The sequence below is a fragment of the Aythya ferina genome, assembly GCF_964211825.1.
Source record: "Aythya ferina genome assembly, chromosome: 1".
Lineage (NCBI taxonomy): Eukaryota > Metazoa > Chordata > Aves > Anseriformes > Anatidae > Aythya > Aythya ferina.
In genome coordinates, this window is record NC_140296.1 from 117,186,560 (window position 1) to 117,205,190 (window position 18,631).

General features: G+C 43.5%; 1 protein-coding gene across 11 annotated transcripts in view; it reads right to left on the reverse strand.

Moving 5' to 3' along the window:
• ZPLD1 (zona pellucida like domain containing 1) overlaps nucleotides 1–18,631 on the reverse strand; it is a 103,243-nt gene that overhangs the window by 71,991 nt on the left and 12,621 nt on the right. For 9 of the 11 annotated variants that reach the window (XM_084508623.1, XM_084508620.1, XM_084508622.1 and 6 more), the window contains exon 2: nucleotides 14,330–14,530. The exons of the other annotated variants lie outside the window; for them this stretch is intronic. In XM_084508623.1, coding sequence (XP_084364749.1) covers nucleotides 14,330–14,447 — 118 coding nt within the window. In that variant the 5' untranslated portion in view covers nucleotides 14,448–14,530. The remainder of the gene's footprint in view (nucleotides 1–14,329; nucleotides 14,531–18,631) is intronic. 11 annotated transcript variants of the gene reach the window in all.

Here is an 18,631-nt window from a genome sequence, read left to right on the forward strand (position 1 = left end):
GCAAGTTTGTGGACAATACCAAATTGGGTGGAGCTGTTGACTCCACTGAGAGTGGTGAAGCCTTGAAGAGAGATCTGGACAAATTGGAGAGCTGGGAATTCACCAACAATACGAACTTTAACAAGAGCTAGCATCATATTCTGCACCTGGGAAGCGGCAATCCTGGCTATACATACAGACTGAGGGACGAGATGCTGGAGAGCAGCCCCACAGAAAGGGATCTGGGGGTTTTGATCAATAGCAAACTGAACATGAGCCAGCAGTGTGCCTTGGCAGCCCAGTGGGACAACCGTATCCTGGGGTGCATCAAGAACAGCATTGCTGGCTGGTTATGGGAAGGGATTGTCCCACTCTGCTCCAGGGCAGCCTCACCCTGAGTACTATGTGCAGTCTGGGGCACCACAGTACAAGAAAGACATTAAAACTGTCAGTGTGTGACCAAAGGAGGGTAACAAAAACGGTAAAGGGTCTAGAGGGTGTAGTGGGTTTATATGGCAAGCTTTTAGTAGTGGGGTCTGCAGCGTTGGCTTCTGTGAGACAAATCCAGAGCTGCCCCTTGTTAGATAAGGGCCAGTTCCAGACTGCTCCAAAGAGACCTGCTGCAGGCCAGAGCCCAGCCAATAATTGACACTGCTTGTGCCTCTGTGAGAAGGGATTTAAGAAAGGAAAAAAAAAAAAACTTCTCTAACTTGTTAGTAATAAGGCAATAAATTTCTCTAATCTCTGTATGTTGAGCCCATTTTGCCCATGGCAATAACTGTTCAGTTATCTCCCTGTCCTTAGACTCAACCCTTGAGCCCTTTCATCATATTTTCTTCCTCTTTGCCATTGTTTGCATTGTGGTGGGGTTCAGCTGCCCACCTGAGTAAAACTACCACAGAGGGGAAGATGTATGAGGAGCAGTTGAAATGACTTCATTTGTTCAGCCTGGAAACGAGGAGACTGAGGGGAGAACTCATCATGGTCTACAGCTTCCTCACAAGGGGGAGCAGAGGGGCAGGCACTGATCTCTTCTCTCAGATGACCAGCAACAGGACCCCAGGGAACACCTTGAAGCTGTGACAGGGAAGGGTCAAGCTGGATATGAGGAAAACATTCTTCCCCGAGAGAGTGGTCAGGCACTGGAACAGGCTCCCCAAGGCAGTGGTCAAAGCACCAAGCCTACTGGAGTTCAAGAAGCATTCAAGAAGCAAGGGGGTATCTGGGGACCCAGGAGTTGGAATTCATTACCCTTCTGGGGCCCGTCCAACCCGAATATTCTACAATTCTATGAAATAACGAATATAGCTCTGCTTTGCACCCATCTTCTGATACCAGAATCAGCAGCAGATGAATGCTACAACTGGCAAATGACACCATGTTGGGGGGAAGTGTCAATCTGCCAGAGGGCAGGAAGGCCCTACAGAGGGACCTGGCAGGCTGGGTCAATGGGCAGAGGCCAGTGGGATGAGTGCCGGGTCCTGCACTTCAGCCACAACAACCCCATGCAACGCTATGGGAAGAGCGGCAAAGGATCTGGGGGTGCTGGTCAACTCTTGCCTGAACATGAGCCAGCAGTGTGCCCAGGTGGCCAAGAAGGCCAGCGGCATCCTGGCTTGTGTCAGGAATAGTGTGACAGCAGAGCCAGGGAGGTGATTGTCCCCTCGTACTCTGCTCTGGTGAGGTCACACCTTGAGTGCTGTGTTCAGCTTTAATCCCTCACTACAAGGACATCAAGGCCCTGGAGTGTGCCCAGAGCAGGGCTACGAAGCTGGTGAAGGGCCTGGAGCACAAGACCTGTGAGGAGTGGCTGAAGGCACTGGGGGTGTTTAGTCTGGAGAAGAGGAGGCTTAGGGGAGACCTCATTGCTCCCTACAACTACCTGAAAGGAAGATATAACAAGCTGGGGGTCGGCCTCGTCTCACCAGTAACCAGCAATAGGACTAGAGGGAATGGCCTTAAGTCATGCCAGAGGAGATTTAGCTTGGAAGTTAGGAGACCTTTCTTCTCAGAAAGAGTGGCTAGACATTGGAACAGGTTGCCCAAGGAGCTGGTGGAGTCACCATCTCTGGAGGTGTTTAAGGAGAGATTGAACGTGGTTCTTAGGGGTGTGTTCCAGTGGGTGATAGCGGTGATAGGTGGGTGGTTGGACCAGATCATCTTGGAGTTGTTTCTGTGATCCTAACTATGGGGAACAAACAAGTACCAAGTTGTTTAAAAGGCCATATTACTCCATAGGAACTTCTAAGGAACTAAGGAAATGCTCCTTTCTACTAACAGAAGACAGCTCAATTGCTTGTTGTCAGACTACTTCACCTTCTGGAGGGATCCTTGTAACTGGGGCCTTCGGCTTTTGATTACTGCCTCTATTACGCGGCTACTTCCTAGTTCACACCCCAATACAGCAGTTACAGGTGATGCATCTGGCACACTTCCAGTAATATTTAGAAGTTATTTTACCAAAAGCTTAAGATGTAGTTTTTTCCAGGTTTCAATGTCTGGCCCCCAAAGCATCTTGCTTATACTGGAAAGTGTTGAGCACCTTTGAGAGAGTCCCTACACCAGATCTCAGTGTATCAGCTCTGCCACTTCCACAGAATACTCAACTCCCCATTGCAACTAAGTTGTTTTCCATTAAAGTAGAAGAATATCCAAAAGTAGGGTTAGGTCTGCACAGAATTTTAAAACCATTAGGTTGCCAGCAATACTATGGTAGCACATTAAAAGGGGATAAGCTTGGATTATTTGTTACACCCCAGAAGTGAGAAGCAACTCTTCACTGCAAACTGGAAGTCTACAACTTTCATTATCCAGTGTTTACCCTTGACTATATTATGCTATAGCCAAGTAGGAAGTTGGGGACCACTACAATCTACCAGCAGATGAAATGTCAAAACCTTGGCCTTCTCATGAACGATCATCTCATTCCTTGAACAATGAAGCCACATCAATTTTGCATGTTTCCTCAAGCATTTTACTTTATTGCAAGAATAACAGTTCCATTATTTCAAACTACATGGAGTATTTTTCATCACCCATAATAAAATGGCTGCCAGAAGGTAACATAGGCCATGATCAGGACAGGAAACAGAAAAATGCTTAAGTCGCTATCTATAAGGAAACCCCAAATTAATTTAGAATATATACCCTTACATCAGAACCCAGAGAGGATTTTCTTTAAAATATATTGAAGTCCACGCATCGATTTCATGTGACCATGAGACATTAATATAAAGATAGGACAATACATGTCTACTTAAACCCTTTAGTTAGAAGTGAGAAATTTTATCAGCATCACTGAGGTGGAGCTATGCTCAAAAAAGAGAAACTCAGTGCACTAAACTACTAGAAACTAATTTGACCAGCACTATCAAAAACTTTGCTCTGAACACCACAAAAATGTGAGAGCAAAACTGATGGTGTGTGACCCACACTGGTTTGCCTCTGACCCCATTCTTCACCTCTTCTTTCACTAATCCTGATTTTAATTATCTACAAATTTGTACTCACTCAAGGCTAACACTTAATTTATCTACAGAAATTCAAATCATCCCATGTTAAAATTAAGTTTCTAAAAAGGACAGGTCTGTCAGCCTTAATGAGATCATTATTATTCATATTAAGCGTGGTTGAAAACGCATTAATAGCAAAATGCTTCCTTTCAAGAGAACCCAAAAGATACAAAGCACCACTTGCAGTTAAGCTGGCAGTTTGGGACCAGCTTGTCATATAAAACATCTTCCAGACCTATAGAATCCTGCTCTAAAGGACATTAAATGCATCCCAGCTACATTTCCTGACACAAAACAGAAGAACAGAAGACTTGAGGCTTTGCTCCCAACCTGAGAAGGTGAAGGTACTTGGAAGGACTCATAACAGTGAAAAATTCTCATGCCATACATCTTCTTCGCATTGAACGATAATCATGCCACATTTTAAGAATTTGATCTGGAGGTGGCAGGTAAACAGGCCTACATTACTCAGTGACAGAGTTCACAATTCACTTAAGGGATGCTCTGAAACACATTGCAGAAGATGGGAAGTGCCTATGATCGGAAGGCATGGAAACGTACTCTAGTAATGAAAATGACACCTATGTATTAAGCTCCTAAGAAGTCTGAGCAGCTAACTGGAAAATTGGACTAATATTCTTAAGGAACTTCAGATATTCAGGACTAGGAGAATCACTGAATCATTAAGGTTGGAAAAGATCTTCAAGATCATCTGGTCCAACCTGGAGCGGATCACCAAGAGATCATTTAATTCAATGTGCTTTCCAAGATGGAGCAAGCAGTCATTGTTCAGATCCTGAGAGAAGTAAGCAGATCTGCTGTTCCTAAATAGGTCTGTTTGGCTCCTCCGGTCTGTGGCTCTTCTCAGGAACCAGAAAAGGTTCCTCTCCCACAGCTTATACAAGTGCTTCTTGGTCGATCACTACAAACACGTATTATTCTTTTCCTCTGTGCAAGAGGCTTCTCAAGAACTCTTCTTCCCCCTGTAAGGGATGTTCCAGCAATTCGTTGCTGGAACAGCAGTCAGCCACCAGTCCTTGACATGACGAGAAACAGGGGAGCATGACCATGCTCCTCACTGCCCGCCATCTTGGTTCCAACTTCTACCCTGAGGTGCAGGCAGCCACGGGGCTGGGAGGCAGCAGCCATCACCCACCGAGGAGTGCTACGGCTCCAGCCGCCCCTTTTTGACACCTCCAGACCCCACTTGGCTGCCCCGCAGCCCGAGCTCCCTCTTTGCGTGGGCTTTTAACAGCGACTGGGGGCCGCGACGAGCCCACCGCCACCCCAAAATGGCGGCGGCGCGTTCCTTGTCGGGCAGCGCCCCCTGGCGCCCGCCCCGCCCCGCCCCGCTCCCGCTTTCCCGCCGGCCGGGCCGGGCTGAGGCAGGGAAACCGCAGCCTGGAGGCCCTTGGGTTTATGCTCAAAATGGAGGGCTCAAAGTTACCCCCAGTGCTGGAGCAAACACGGGGTCCCTCATAGAGATGTTCACAGTCCACACAGCTGGGGACGTTCAGCCAGCAGCGCTGGGTGGCTGGGGGGAAGCAGACCTGGCAGGCAGGGGCAGATTGTGCTGGTGTCCAAGTGTACTTATAACAGGTTTAAAATGATCAAAGATGGAGTTAATGCTTGAAATCATCAAGACAGCTCACCAAAATACTGTAACAGTAGGATCATAGGTGTCTGGTGTCAGTCTTGCCTGGTGTGTAGTCTATCCTTGAAGACCTCCAATTGCAGACTGCAATTGCTCAGAGAGCAAGAATCCTTCTCATGCTTTCCATCCTAATCACCACCAATTTCTCCTGCCACCTTACCGAAATCTCTGCTGCAATTCAGATCCATCAAGTCTCATCTATTCACCACAGAGACGGAACAGAATGTTTCCCTCCTCTGCGATAGCCTCTTACAGACTTGAGTGCTTTCTCTGACTCTTCAGGGGATGATGTTTTCTGACCAAAATACTGTCAATTCACTGTCCTCTGTCACAGATCATGCTTTCCACATTGAACCTTCCCTTGTGCTCTCCCTGAGATGCAACATCTAACCCGGAGTGCTCTGTGCAGAACGCCATATACTCCAGCAGTACAAGTACAAACGCTTCAGTTATCTGATGGATTATGGTCTGTTACTATACCCTCCAGTAAAATATTTGCCTCCTTCCCTTATAGAGTAGCACTACCAACTCATATGTTGGTTTTGATCCATCATCATATCCTATATCCTTTTCTGCAGAATGGATTAGGGTTATACCCACTGAGTTATTCCCCCATCCTGCTTATGTGCAATACATAATACCTGCTCAAGTGAAGTACCTCATACTTTTTCTGCCAAATTTTATTCTGCTTCTTTCCTTCCATCCCAGTTCTCTGTCACACACACACACCGTTCTGATTTCTCAAGCTAGCCTGAACTTCCCACTTACCTCCAGTTCTCCTGAGCCCAAGAAATGTTAACATTCAGCAGCAGATATAGCAACCATCTTAGCTGTCTTTTTAGCTCACACTGTCTCCATAACCCACCCTCCAAGAAGTTACTCTATTTCCATGGCAAATAAACATTCTGAAATTAGTTTCCATGCATCCCTGTGCCCATTCGTATTGCTGTTTCCATTTAAGACACTTCACTGGCTCAAAATCAATGCTGTCTTGACTGAGAGATGATCTATATCATCTCTTCATAGAATCATAGAATATCCTGAGTTGGAAGGGACCCTTGATGCCCTTCTTCAACCCTATACCTTAGTTTTACAATGTTCCTGTACATAGACAGTAGGAGTCATCCTGCAGTCTGGAAATGGTGAATACTCACAAGTCTTACTGGCTTAGTAGAAATTTTAATGGCAGCAGTGCCAATGCTCCTTTTCATTGTCCTGGGCCTCACTCAACCTGCTGCCAACATCTCCTAGTGCTCCACACTTTCTGGTCCAATGAAAATTGGTAGTACTGTTCTTCCCACTCCCCAGCACACAAATACTACAGACCTACAGAGCAGAGCACTATGGAAACAATTTCACTTAAACAAGCATTCTTGATCATGTCCCAGGCTGCAGAAATATCATCTATACATTCCATGTGCACTGTGGCACACCTGCTGTCATCTGCATCTTCGCAAGATGCCATGCTAGCTTGTTTTCTCAAGCCAAGCTAGCATGGGAAACGCTTTCTCAATGAGAAACGGCTTGAGTCAAGCTAATGCACCACAGGAGCAACAGGCACATGACCCCGAGCAGTTACCATGAGTACCAGGGCTCCAATATAAGAAGTTGGCTAAATTTCTCTAAAATTCAAGTCCAATAACTGAAATAAAATCAGTGTTGTTTTGGAAGCATTTCTGAAACAATCTGTCAAAGTTCAGTCACTTAAAACTCAATGCCCTGCTCAATCCATAGCCAGTCATTCATTTCCCTTTCTTCCTCACCTGTTAGCTGCTTTCAAAGGACTGAGCTCCGAGAATTAAACTCTTAGCATTTTGAACGACCAGTTTCGGTGCAGTTCCATTTGCATTACCTAAGGCAGCCCAGAGCTTACAACAATCACAGGATGTGAAAGAGCCAAACTTCCTCTGCATAAGGATCCTTATGAACTATATTCTTCTTCCAAAAGAAGTGCTCAATCACCAGCCAACGTGTAATGCTTACTGGGACCTGCCTTTTTTGTTGACCTACAAGTATTTAAGTTATTATCAAAACTAAGATTCAAATCCAAATATTCCTTGTGCCAAGAAGCTGTCACCACTGGGGATAGTTATTCTCTCCTACTCTTAAGTATTTAAAGCAAAATAAGACATGGCCAACCATGATGCCACAGGTGACACCTTGCAACATCCTTTAACCAACAGGAACTTACCTGAGACAGTCCTTACTTCAAATCTCTACCCAAGTCAAACCTAGATGTTTAAACCCTACACATCTCATATGACAGCTGTTTTGTATTGAGATCCACTCTTCACTCCCACACCCCAGTACTTGGACAACCGCAAGCATCAAACCAACTTGCATCAGGAAAATTCCTAGCAGCAGCGCTTCTGAAATTCACCACTTAAAAAAAAAGATCACCACATTTTCATAAAGCTGTTTAACTGTTTTGACTTCACAGTGCTGCAAAATGTTAGGAGCCATGTGAAGCTTTTTGTTAAAGCAAATAAATCACTTGGGGGAAAAAAAAAAGTGAAGGGGGGAACCCTCAGCTGACCTTCTAGCACTCTAGATTTTAACAAGAGGTTTGGTAATTACAAATCAAAGCACTCATCCTACTGACCCTTACATTAATAGCCAACTCAATTTTTGAGCTCATTTTCAAGCCAGCAAGTACTACAGCCATGACTTCGGGGTATCTGGCTGCACACAGGTACATGGATCTGTGTATTACTGTTCAATATGCTCAATAAACCACGTTATATAGAATACTGCCTTTGTTTAATTTTTATGGTGATTTTGAGAAACCAGTAGTACGAACACAACTGCAGACATAAAACTGGTATACTGGCATGAGTTCTGAAACGAGTATAAGTACATGGTTTAATTGCACATCTTCCAGAGGTTATGTACTACCACCTGCATGTGTATTAAAGAGATATAATAAAAATGCTGCTGAAGAGGAGTTGCTTTGCATGGGCAATAGCCTTTTTTCATAGCAGTCTTACTTTGATTGATGTCAGAACACCAGATCCATTGCTGTGGGTGCTTTCACTAACAGTTTAATAACTGCTGATTTTATTCGGTATATTATATACAGTAAATGGTCTCTTAAACCTGCTATAATGATTACATTCACCCACTGTAATAAATAATCATAACAGACACCTGGAGCTAGATCCTGGCACAGAAGCCAACCGTGCAAAGCAGGCTTGTAACTGGCTTCAGCAGCTGGCTGAAGACTTTCGCAGGATAAACTGACATCTCTAGAAGTGACGGGAATTCAGAGCAGATGCCTGCCTCCCACCCTGTAACACATCTGGGAACAGTCATTGAGGCTCAGCACATTGAGAGCCCTACAGCTCTTGCAACACATCCTTTAGCCACAGCAACTACAGCCCTTGGCACTGGGTGGTGGAGCGACCATCAGGACATGACTTCAGCTCCTCCTCCCACATGAAGGCTCCTGAACTCATTTCAAGGGAAAAAGTGCTAACTATGAGCTTAGATCATTTTTTCTAACAGGTATCAGGGAACCTCTCTTGCTTTTCAGAAAGCATCCCTTGGCCTGAGCTGAGAACAAGTGCATTCATCTCAGATTTAAGTTTCATGGGAAACCACACCGCAGCTCAGGGTCCCTTGCCAGTGTTCACAGATGAGCAGTAACAGGACACCCAGAGGGTGTCACCTGAAAACATAGTAGCATGCACTCATTACCAGGGGCCTTTCTACCCCCACCTTAAAGCCATCCACTTTCTTCCAAAGCATCTTCCCCCCACCATGCCTCAATGCCAGGTGTCAAACTCGAACACAGGCCACAAGGGTCCTTGGGACGACTTGCAGCACAACTCCAACAAAATCCTCCAGCAGCTTCCAGCTGCAGCTGGGGATGCTCTGCCTTTGGTGCTCTTCTGCTGCCATCTGCAGGGTCTGCCTCAGCTGCAGCACTCTGCCTGCTTTTGCTCTTCGCTGCTGGCAGCCAGCAGACCCAGCCCTGTGGCATATGCTGAAATACACCGATAGTCACGCCTTGTGCTCCTGACCCATCTCAGGAAATAGGGACACTTCTGAGCTGACACTAAAGAGGCTTAGGTTTTCAGCAGAAAAAGACACCAACATAAGTCTAAGTCCTTGCAAAGTGTTCAGTTTTACATTGTGTGAGAAAGCAAAGACGCTCTGTCAGTCCCTTATCCCACACCTACACTGAAAGCAAGTTGTGGGACGAAGAACACTTACCCACATAGACTACACAGAAGCAGGGGGAATCACTGCCTCCAAAAATTAAAGAGTATTACGGTGCCTAGGAGAAGTTGCATCATTTTATTTACATCAGTAATGCTTTCAGCTGCACAAGCTATAATAAAGGTTGGAATACAAAAATAATCAGATTTTTTGCTTCACTGCACAGGCAGATCATCCTTACAGACAAAGAAGTGTTTTTCACACACAGCTCTCCACACTTTATACAGATGCACTACATTTTGAGGCATTCATTTTCTTTCTTTACCTTTCACCAAAGCATCAACTAATGCAGCAATCAGAATGCCAGATGAGAACAAAGAGGTCTGAGCTAGAGGAGAAGATGCAAATGTAACAAATCTTTGTTCAGTTAGAGGACTTCAAAGGTACTAGTTTCTTGTTACAAAATAAATTGGATATTGAGTTTATGCCTGTGAAGAGCAGATATGCTAGAAAACACTGCTCATTCAGTCAAGGGTCTACTTTCATATCTTATACCGTCTCCCTATTCTTTCCCTCAGACAGATCCTTTTCCTAACCCCAGACTGACAGGCATTATCATGCTCGTACACCAGCAAAGCTGACTCCATCCTGCCTCTCAAGCATCCATCTGCACACAAAAGGCAGTGAGAGCACATTGTCTGTTCTCCACAAAGCTGCTGCAGCGAGCCCTCCATCAAGCAGCCCAGACAGGGAGGCTGATTTCCCTGTTTGCCAGTTACCATCACTTCTTAGTCTACCATTTGAATACTTTTGTTCCAAGAGCTATTGCTTTTTCCATGCGTAAAGACAACCTGTTTCTTTCCAGGCAACATCCAAAGCTCTCTGGGAATCAGCTAGGAAATTTTATTTTTTTTTTTGTGACTAATTGTGAAAATACTGAAAATGTAACTTGGCCCAAGTCCGCTTTGGCCAGCCATAGCTTTTCAGGTACTTCTGAGACACCACCATTTCCTAATCTCATTACAGAGATAAGTGTCCACAGATGTTCACGTTAAAAAGGTTTCTCCCATATTATGCAGGTACAACTCAAAGTTAGTTTTTCACCACTCACCCCAGCACAACTTCAAGAACAGGGATGAAGGTCCTCAGTCTAAAGAGAAAGCACATTTAGAAGTATTCCCTGTAGCCCAAAACAGTGAAGAACAAATGACCATTAAGCTTTTTTTCATCTTCACCACCTGAGGGCATTCTCACATCACCTGTCTCCACGGGTAGCATCACCAGAAAGCATCTGTGTCCATTTTAATAAGCTTACAAAAAAAAAAAAAAGCCATTACTTTATGAAAGAAAAAAAAAAAATCAATTGAGCTCTGGAAAAGCCTTTGAAGGACGACACTCAATGCAATTTTTAGAAGCACCAATGTTACGACATTTGGTTTATGTACTTTTGAAAACCTAAACGTGTCCTGACCAGTCCCCTGCAATGCTGTTGCAGGCATTCGTTGTTGAGCATGACCACGTGCAAGAAACCACTGCAAGCAGAAAACCCAGAGCTCCACTCACACTCCAGAGCAGACACGAGGCAGAGACAGAAGGAGAGTTCAACTCTGCTTCATTTCCCAGGTTTCTCTTCCAGGGTAAGGAAGCTACCAAGCCTAGCCACCAAGATCCTGAAACAACACAGGGCTCTGTTTGGAAAACAGAAGAGCATCGTCTGTGGAAGTCATTATTCCCAATTAACTCAGACTTCTCTGGCCCAGCTACAGGGATGACTCAGATGTTCACAAAGTAGCTGCTTAGCTGTAGCACATTTAAGATAAAGTCAGGGCCAGTTTCAACTTTCCTTAATGTGCCAGGATGTCATTTGTGGTGATCAGGGTCATCAACAAGTTGAGTCACTGCTGAAGCAGGGCCAGATGCCTCTGGAGGAAATAACCTCTGAGTCAAGGGTGCGATGGACAGGCATGGCAGGCATGCTTGGCACCCACGCACTTGTACAATTTGCTCATGTTTGAGTCAGCAGCACACAGTCACAAACATCTCTTATTGCAAAGATTGTTTTGCACTTACCGAGCACTACTAACAACTTTCTTCCAGTTATCCCAAGATATTAACACCTCCCATGCTGTGGGAGAGTGAGGATATGGACATTTATGGAAGGATGTTATGGAAGATGAGCAGTAGTATTCCACACATGCCCCAGAAACCAAATACAAGACAGAACATCACTTGCTCCACCTTCCTCATTTGATACTTATACTACCCAATATTACCATTAAAGATCACAGATAAATGGATAAACTAATTGTTAGCACTGCCATTGTTTGTTGCTGTTACATCTGTAGTACAGGGAACTTACTGTCTCCAAGGTGTACAGCATTTGTTGGATAAGGGTTTGCTTTCATATCTAACATGGCTGAGATGATCAGATTTGCTTTTGCAATTCCCTGGTGGAAGGTGGTAGATCGTGCTATAAGCAGTGAGACAAGCTAGAGCTTTGGGAACTGTGTCCTCTGACACCCGACCTGCAGTGCTGCTACCAAACAGATTCAAGTTGTAGGAAAGCATCTCAGATGCACAGGGTGGCCAAAGTCTCTGCTACTGAGCTTTGCAAATTAGAGAAGTAAACAAATATTAATAAAAGCTACTGCAGTATAATATTTACTCTGTCCTTGTTTGAAAAATCTAGTCTATTAGAGCTCTTGGTTTACTGAAAAAACTCTACTGTATGTTTAGAAGTACCAATGCTTCCGCAACATCTGTGACTGGTGATTCAATGGTGGCAGCATTTCCAAAAATGTACTCCCTTACACGAACAGCTCTTCCACCACAAAACACAGATGCCCACAGTGCCATTTCATCTTACCCGACCTGGTACCTGCTATCAAGCAAGCTAGTCATCACAGCTGTTTGGTGGTCCTTTTATTTTATTTCTGACATGCAGATGTTAATTCAAATAAGGACCCATGAGGGAGCAGATTGGTACACAAATGAGCAGCCCAGCAAGCCCCTACTTGCAGTATCTGTTGCAAACAGGCCACTAGAGGCCAGACTCTGCTCACTCAGTATCCCTGCATCACCTGAGATACACAAGACCCTCTAAGAGGCAGCACTTATTTCCCATGCATGATATAAAACAGGCAGCTCTGCATGTTACAAGATACCACCGACACTCACCTGATCCAGGCGAGTGAGAGCTCAACTGAGCTAAGAGAGAAACTTTTGCTCACCCTCACTGCTGCCCATCCCACCCCAGGTCCCAGCAGAGGTTCTGGGAAAGTCCTAACCCAAATCCTGCAGCTAAGACGTTGTTGTAAGCTCTGGGGTTGGAGCTGCTGTGCTGGGGGAAAGGGAGAGCACAACTGCTAACCCAAGAGGGAAGGGCTTACAGGGGGCCCAAGCACTGACAGGTTATGGGAGTAGCTTTCGGCAGCATGAAAACCCACAGCTGTGGCCTAGCTGCAGCAATGTGCCTGCTTGCTCAAGAGGAGTACATCAGGAAGGTCTTGTCATACACAGGATTAGCTGTATCTGTTGCCTGCAGCTGGACACCCTCCTCCAGGTACATGCCCCAGAGGAGCAAAAGCAAAGTGGACAAGGCCCAGGCTGGTGCCTTCCACCACGGGGACACAGCTATCTCTCTGTGCCTGGCCCAGGCAACAGCAACCACGTAAAGGACCACCAGCATAAGCTCTTTGTATAAAATCAAATTCTTTGCATTTCCCACACTCTTCTCACAGCCACAGACAGCAAAAATGCAGCCTGGACTTAGATAAAAGAATGCAGAAGAAAATGCAATCAGTTATATGGCAGAAGCTGAGAAAAAAAAAAAAAGACAAAAAAATAAAAAGATTAAAACCTGCTTTCCTTGTTTGGGAGGTAATCCTCACAAGAAAAGATGAGTGCTGAATAGAAGACAACACAGTGAAATGGTATCAGCCATCAACCTGCAATAAGGAATGACGCTGATTGTTTAATTAAGAAAGTGCTTATTAATCTAAGTCAAAATTTATTATTAGATCATAGATAAACTGCTGGCAACATCTTGCATCACAGTTGCATTTTGGTCCTGCTATCTCACATAAACCACTGAACATACAATGTAAGTTAATTAAGCACCAACTACACAGTTTTTCCACTTTGTTATGTTCTGTAACATTTCAATTAAAGATTATCTTGGGCATTTTAAAGCCACTATGTGGAGAACTCTAATCTTCGGTTTGATTAATAATATAATTCCTTTCCATGGTGTTTCTTCCAGCAGCATGCACTTACACTAGTTTTAAAAATACCCCAAAGTATTCCACAATGCTAGATCATGTAGCATGTTCTTATTACCAGAGTACGATAAACTATATTAAAGTTATTGCTATAGATCATGCGTAGTTCTCATTAAAAGTGTTGGAAGGGTTCAACTGATTAATTTCTACATAACAGAGCATTTGAACACTTAGGAAAACGTCAGAGACGTGAAATTTTGAGTCTTCTTTTAGGGAGGCTGAAAGAAAACCTGTTCCATGTCTGATGCCATCGTGTAATACAGTTACCAATTTCACTTTGTAACTTGAAAAAGCCCACACTAGCTTTGATAAACCTTATAAGTATTTGGGGAAAAATGGAACAGCAGCAAACTCATGCTTTTATTCACGAGCCAGACTGTAGCAGAGCTACGTGATGGGAACAATGAACACTGCTTGCAGAGCTTGTGGTGACCCTCTCAGAAGAGCACCCATCATGAAAACAGCCTCTCTCTCAGCTAACATTGCAAGGACAGAAAATGAAACTCAAAAACGTATTACCAGGTGAGGATGAGACAAGAACACAGCTAGTGCTTGAGGAAAGAGAAGAAATGTTGTCCCAAGCAGACAAATAAATCCTGGGCACCTCCACCACCAAACCAGTTTTCACAAAACTCTCCCTCCAGTTGTTTTCCAACAGCACTAATTCAGTCTGTGGCCAAGATCTACAAGACACCTGTTACCCCCTGTGGTGTTACCTGTTTTCATTTATTCTCAGGCCTTACCACTGAAGCGTAGTTCCCACGCTCTTTCCCTCAGGTAGGTATGTGTTTTGCATTTTACCGGGCAGCACTGCAAGCTTCTCCTCCAGCCCCACAGGCCAGATCCACCTTGCAAGGACATCAAGCAGCCAGCCAGAACAACTGCCAGAAAGCATCATGGAGTAGCAGGATTAACACCAGCCAGGCTGGCAGCAGTCTTGTGGCCTTTCAAAAAAAAAAAAAAAAAAAAAAAAAAAAGTGGTTGGAAACAGAAATGCTGACATACCAATAGGCCAATTCCTGCTCTTACCCCTGCCAGAGTGATTCTGAAGAATATTTATCAATATGGTGATAGGGCTTCATATATAAAAATATATAAAAGCATCAGGGTTGCAGTAGAAATAGCTTTAAAGGAATGCTTTGCTCTTGAAGTTAAGTGCTTTCTCCCCCCAAAACTAAAACTCACCCAGTCCCGTAGCAACACACTCTTGCCAGCCCTGATTTATTTATTTGGAAGGGAGGGGGGGTGCCAGGGCAGCAGGGGTGGATTTTTGCAGCAAGAAGAGCTTCACTGTCCTAAATTTACCAGAGCTCTGGCCTCTTTTAAAGTTTGAGGAAATACTAATTCACTTAATGAGAGGAATTGGATAACATTTCTAGTTGTAATAATTTTTTCCTGGAGCATTTGAGCTGATCACAGTTCTCTTCCATTTCTCATCCCAAAAAAAAACAGGGTTGAAGCTTCCATATATATTGAGTTCTGCCACAATGATTACAAAAATACTTTAAACACACACACAGTCTTTATCCTTAGTAAACTAGGTAGAAAACCAAGATACAATTTAAGGGCCTCTTTTCCTTCCTCCTTCTGAAGAAAAAAAGCAGTAGTATTTAACAGGTTTTTCTCTTTCCTCAAAGAGGTAGGCCTGAGCTTAACTACATTAAACACTTCGGTATATTCACTTCACAGCACATACATAGTGCTTCATATTTTAAATCTCTTACATTTCATTTTACATCCCAGTCTTTCCTTCAATGCATAGCTTCGTAGAAAATATTCTGAAGAGCCCAGAACATGCAGTGCTGCCACATTTGGTGGCAGTTAGCTGTCACTTGCTAGAACCAATGCCATTGAGAAATTAGAGTGAAAAGGTGAGGTAACAGTTTAGAAAAAAAATCAACCAGCTCATTTGTTCTTTTCACAACCAAGGTAATTTTTTCCTGTGGTATCAAAAGTTATAGACTCTATTTGCCTTTAAAAGATGGGTTTCTGTTTGTCTGCCAACACCTGCTCACTACAGCTCCAGTACAGACACATCATCATCAGGAAGACTGTCTGCCATCATGGCCTCAAATGATTAAGATCACTAATGACAGGTCCCATTCTTCACTCACAGAGCGAGACAAAAGCCTCTAAAAATATGTATTAAAGAGCTCATTGTTCCAGCCAGAAGAACAGAGAAGGCAGAGCTACAATTAAAGACAGAGTAACCTACCAGCCAGGAGTCTCACCTTTTCCCTAGCTCCAACAGAGTTAAGCAGAAGAACCTGTTCTGCTCTCCTCAGTCACATTATTTACTTTCTCATTTTCCTTTTCTATCCCATTCACCCTTCCAGCACACTCAGGAAAAGAATTATCTGCTTAACAGCTTTGCATTGAGTCCTACCACAACAGCGAGCTCTCTAGGTAATGGTGAGTTCAATAGGTATACAGCCCTGCTTTAACAACACAGGCAGTCTCCTGTTCAAAATTACAGGAGAAAAAGACAGAACAGCACACACTATTTTTGCTTCCTTTTTGTCTACACATCTGTAAGAACCACCATAGAAAAAAAAAAGCTTTCTTTGAAAAAAAAAAAAAAAAAAATGATCTAGTAAGCCACATACAGAGTAGGTATATGTATATAGTGCTCTTTGTATTTAATCATCTATAGAGAAAGAACAAGCAAGTTTCTTCCATTTTTGGACAGAAGCTGTAGAAAAGGATATATCATAGAAAGGCCAAGGGCCTGCATTTGTACCCTGCAGCACTAACTTCAATCAGTCTGAATTTGCTGGGTCTGCAGTAGAGGCAGGGAGCTTTTTCAGGAAACTGCACTAGAACCTACACAAGAATGAAGTTTAGTGACATGCCATGGATTTTCAGCTAGATGAAAAAACAGTCAAGTAACTACATTTTACTAGGGAATGTAGATGCCCAAGAATCTCTTTGCATTACGTAATTTTGTACCATATCTACTCCAAACATGACCCACACTAAACATTTTAACCAAGAGCAACCAAGGTGAAAGAAGACACCAAATCAGATTAAAGGTTCCTTGTCACCTAAACACTTAATTTTACAAGTTCACAAGAGCTCTAAAGTCATAGCCATAATTCTTGTCATTATTTACTTAAACACATGCCTGCCTTTCGACAGCTAGCATTGCATGCTTAACAAGGCATTTTGTTCCTAGTAAATGACTTCCTGCTTGCAGGTATAGGTATCAGAACACCTAAGACTTAGCTTCAGTGTTTGAAGACTTACCAGTTTTATCATCAGTTTTGCACTTGATAGTTTCACTCCTCTTCCATCTGAGTTTTGTGGTTGTTTTTTCTTTTTTTTTTTTTTTTACGTGTAAACTGTCTTTGCAAAGAAGTAGAGCTGTGCATGTGCACAAACTTCTCTGTGTACAGAAACGTATGTAAGCATGCATAGCTCATCTGTAGGTTTCCACAAGTGTGCAATCACACAGTGTCTTGTGTTTTCAGAAGGCTGTATCATCTGTTTCTCACAATCTGAAACACTGCTGGGAGAAATGCCTTCTTTTTGTGCATTTTATATTTCTTGCCAAGTTCGCCATTTTATCTGGATGTACAGAACTTCAAAGAGGAACTCCCCTGAACAGACTCTGCTTTTTATTCTTGGCAGGTTATTTCAAATGGGGGTTAATAAGCTATTAGTTCCATTGATTAAAGCTATACTACCTAGGCTTTATTTACTTGAGCTTCAGGGGAAATTTTGCAAAATTCTTTTAATCAGTCTTGTCTGTGTAACAGGATCCCACTTCAATTAGTATTAGATAGTATCTCTACCATCTGTACCCAGGTTTCCATTCTTCCAGAATACCAGTAGTATTGCTTTAAAATTACTTTTATTTTCTGCAGCCTCGATTATTAAACTCAGAATCAGACACGCAGTTTTCTTCAATTGCCCAGCAGTCACTGCAGCCGGTTTTACTAAAAATCTTCTATGGAGAGGTACTCCTTCTCAGAGTCCTCATGAAAGCATCTTTACAGACTCCTTTTATTTAAAAAATGTGATCAGTGATGTTTGATCAGAAAATGAAATTCCCAAGCCATTAATTACAACTCCCAATGCCTTCTATAAAATGGGGGTAGTGTCCCAGTGCATCCAGGCAAGTGAAGCAACTGCATTGGGGCATTTGAGAGTTTTGAGGGATTGAAAGCAGAAATACGCAGAAAGATACTGAGGAACAGCAAGTATTCTTCAAAGATATTTTAATACAAGGCAAGCTAAATGAAGTGGCCACATGATGCCAGCATTGTCTGGGAAATGAGAAGGCTCTCTAGTCCCAAAAGAAGTGCACATGGGTTTTTCTTCTAATCAGATTTCTTTTAACATGCACACATCTGCCATCCCAGCTCCAATCCTGCTGTAACTTTTTGATCCAACTTCTTGCAGCCTGTGTAGTCTACCCCCTGACAAGTGCGTAGCCCCCCTTTTACACTTAAGTACTACAGGGTCTCGTCAAGCCTGTGCTTAATGAGCAGAGCACAGCCTGTTACTGAGCAGAGCACTTCCAGCCCATGCCACAGCTAGTTTCTCCTTTCCACAACAAGCATCAGTTTGATCTTTCTGCTTTTACACAAGGAATTCCCACAGCATTGCCACCTCACCTCTTTTTTAGCATAATGCTGAATGGATGTTCAGTGTTTTACTGCCAACCGTTACAAATTTTGATCTGGATCATAAGAAATGAGAATAATAGGGGTGTTTATTCCTCTAAAATTAAGTTCCTCCAAAAATATTTCCCCCTGCCCTAAAATCCTATTTCAGAAATATCTTTGAAGTAATGTCTAAGATCCTTGCTCCCTTCCATGAGATCCCCTATTCATCTGTGAGATGTACGCATAACCCTGTGATTTTCCCTTCAGTGCTGAAAGCCTTCAGAGAAAGCAAGAGAAGAACTGATGAAGGCATATCAGGAAGAGCTGCAGCCATGGTCAAGGCACTTGGAAAAGCCAGATGGAAAGTGTGACCAGCAAGCCTTGTACTCCAGCAGATGAACTGCATATGCGGTATGGTTTTTAAGGAAGCAGCCA